Source organism: Tupaia chinensis, unplaced genomic scaffold (assembly GCF_000334495.1).
Source record: "Tupaia chinensis unplaced genomic scaffold, TupChi_1.0 Scaffold000294_5, whole genome shotgun sequence".
NCBI lineage: Eukaryota > Metazoa > Chordata > Mammalia > Scandentia > Tupaiidae > Tupaia > Tupaia belangeri.
In genome coordinates this window covers 820,829-823,817 of record NW_006159782.1, presented here as the reverse complement: position 1 = coordinate 823,817, position 2,989 = coordinate 820,829, and the positions used below count along the sequence as shown (strand labels likewise).

Below are 2,989 nucleotides of genomic sequence, written 5' to 3'. Positions count from 1 at the left end.
CCCTCCCCAAACATTCCTCGGAGCTGGCTGCTTCGGTGGCTCCGCTTCCGGCTCCCGAAACGCCGGTCCGCGACGCCCGCGTCCTGTTTTGTAGGTGCGGGGACCGAAGAGCGGGGGTCAGAGAGCCCAGAATTGTCCTGGGAGGGTCCGTGCCCTGCCCCTACCTCCTTCCCGTTCCCTAAGTCGGTTCTGACTGTGACACGAAGCGGCCTCTTTCCTTCTACCGAGCCTCGACTTTCCCGCCTGCCGAGTGGGAAAGAAACCCTGCAGAGCCCTGCAGGGGGACACGCCTCGGTCTCCTCCGCGCTGCCTGGGGCCAGGGACCACCCCAGGGTACAGTGGGCTGGGGCCCCAGGATGTCGCCGTGCCCAGGGCGATGGGTGCAGCCCTGCCGCGATCTGCTTCTCCTTCCCCACCGCAGGTGTGATGGGAGGTGGACTGGACGCCCTCGGAGGAGGGTCGGCCCATGGTGGACTCGACGACCGAGACCTACAACTCCTTCCCCCAGTTGACAGGGAAGGGTAGAGGGGACCGGCCAGAAGCAGGGGCCTGGCCCCAGCATGGCTCAGGCTCTGGCTTGTTTTCCGAGCTGGATGTAACTAGAGAGTGTGACCCTGCCGAGAGCCTCGCTTCTCCCTGCCTCGTTTCTCTTCTCAACATCGGTCAGGTCCCAGCTTCATCACCTGCCCACTCCAGGGGCAGGGGTCCATAGAGCCCCCACTGCCAGGGCAAGGAAGCAGTCCGATGTCCCCAGCATACCTCAGGCCTCCTGGTATTGGCTGAATGAACTGAGAACAGGGCTCTGGCCTCTAGTTTCTGGATCAGGAAGCATGTGGGCTATCCCAGGCCCTTCCTGCTCCCCTCCCAGCCCCCTTTCACTCACCCACCGGGATTAGCTTATAAAAGTGGAGGAGGTGGGATTTGCATTTTAACGAGGATCAAATCTTTCTGTTGCCTGAGATGAGGGGCTGACAGGCTCCGTTCAGATATTAATGGACTCAGTAGGCAAGGGGCGACCTCCCAGCTATGTCCTCTCTCCTCAAAGTGTGTCCTTGTGCGCTGGCAAACACAGCTGTTCCCCACCTCTACACACACATACACACACACACACATACACACACACGCACGTCCCATCCAACCCAGAAGACTCCCATTAAAAGACTTCCCTTGTTACAATTTTAGAAGAAAAGTAGATGAGCAAAGCAATGAAGTGAAATTGCTTTAATCTCACCACCAGTGACAACCATACCCAAATATGCCACTTAGGCTGTTTTGCAACGGTGCTTAGTTCACCTTTGCTGTCCTCAGACTTTTCGCCTGTTACTTTGCTCTGAGCTTTGCAGCTGGGGCATTCCTAGAAATGGGATCCGCAGCACAGACTAGTCCTGCACTGATGAATCTGCCGGCGCTGCCAGGCAGCCCTCCAGGCTGCATAGACCCTAGGGTGGGGGAGCTCTTCCCTGGCCTTCCCCTGTCACTGGGCTTGGTGAGGCCTGCCTCTGCCCCTATGCGACTGTGGCCTCTTCCTAGGCAGGCAGGCAGGTCCCTCCAGCCCCACTGTGGGACGAGCAGGCCCCTCCAGCCCGGCCTGGCCTGGGCCCTCTGCACAGCTCGGGTTCAGGTCGTCTCCCCCTGGCCTGCAGATCAGTACATAGTGACGGCCGCTATCCAGTGCAGCAGCTGGGTTCAGCCCCTTCAGCCCTGCCAGAGACTGACACCCAGCCCCCAATGCCTCCCTACCACACACACACACACACACACACGGCTTCCTCCTCATCTCATTCAGTGGTCAGCCAGCAACCATAGGTGCCCATATCCACCAGGGCTGTGCCAGGCCCTTGGTGCCCTCTCCATTTGAACCTCTGGCCCTAGGGGCAAGGCGGGGCAGGAGAGGGCAACTGTGAAGAGCGAATCCTCTAATTAAGTCCTGGGACCTGGGCATCCGTTCAGCTGATACTGCCCCCCAGGTGCCAGCCATGTGCTGGGCACAGGGATCTAGGATGGAGCAGCCCGGCTGAGGAGTGACCCTTTTTCTCTGCCCTGGACCCTGGGGTCCCTCACTACAGCAAAGGCTTCCGGGCACCCGCCCCTTATCTCTTTTGCCCGTCCCCCCAAGCCTGTGTCACCAAAAATCGTCCATTGATCCAGGCTTAAAATAACCCCTGGCATCTGCAGCGAGCCCCGCGCGGGGCGGGCAGAGGAGCAGAGTCTGCGCCTGAAGGGCACCCGCCCCGCCCCCAGCTGGAGCGCTGGCAGCTGAGTGCTGGTGTCTGAGTGTGCTCTCTCGATGGCAGTGCGAGTGTGCCTGTCTGGGGCTAGCGTGGCCATGCGGGCCTCCCCTGCACCGGGGGCACATGTGTACACACATGTCCTGCCTGCACTGCCAGGCCTTTGCCTGGTGCCCACGCTGGCCATGGAAAGCCAGCGGTTCTGAGAGGTCGTGATCAGGGAAAGCCAGTGCGAGAGCCTCAGTGTCCCCGTTTTAGATGGGGAGACTGCCAGCTCTGCTTAGCAGTGAACGAGGGGGCTGGGGTGCTCTCACATGGAGAGCCTCCAGTCCTTCACGTGGTGCGTTTGAGTGGATGGGCACCCTGCTCCCAGCCTCTCTAGGCCCGTTTCCTCCTCTGTAAGGGCTACTGGCACTTCTCTGGCCGCCTGCAGGGAGGACAGGCCTGGGAGCACCGGGGGCAGGCGGCCAGGGCGAGCCCTTGGGGCTGTGACCACCCACAGCCTAAGTCCTCCTTTGCTGATGATGGAGTGTTAACTCAAAGCAGAGATGAGGGGACTCTGGACTCCCGCCTCGTGGCCTCCTGCGAACGCTCTACCCAGAAGGGGTCTGGGGAGAGGGGAGGGCCGGCAGCTGCCTTTGTCTCCTGAGAGGCAGCTCGTGACTCAGGCTCCAGCTGCCTGTGGGAGGGAGGGGGCGCCCAGGAGCCTGAGGTCGCGGGGGCGCGGCAGGGCTGGGGGGGTGGGGGGGGGGGGCCGGGCC

The 2,989-nt window shown here is 61.6% G+C and overlaps 1 protein-coding gene across 1 annotated transcript in view; it reads right to left on the bottom strand.

Annotated features, from left to right (window-relative positions):
* Positions 1-468, bottom strand: part of SHISA8 (shisa family member 8) — a 5,955-nt gene extending 5,487 nt beyond the window's left edge. The window contains exons 1-3 of the mRNA XM_027772729.1: positions 338-468; positions 165-243; positions 13-83 (exon numbers count right to left, since the gene is read on the bottom strand). Coding sequence (XP_027628530.1) covers positions 13-83; positions 165-243; positions 338-468 — 281 coding nt within the window. The remainder of the gene's footprint in view (positions 1-12; positions 84-164; positions 244-337) is intronic.
* Between the last annotated feature and the right edge of the window lie 2,521 nt (positions 469-2,989).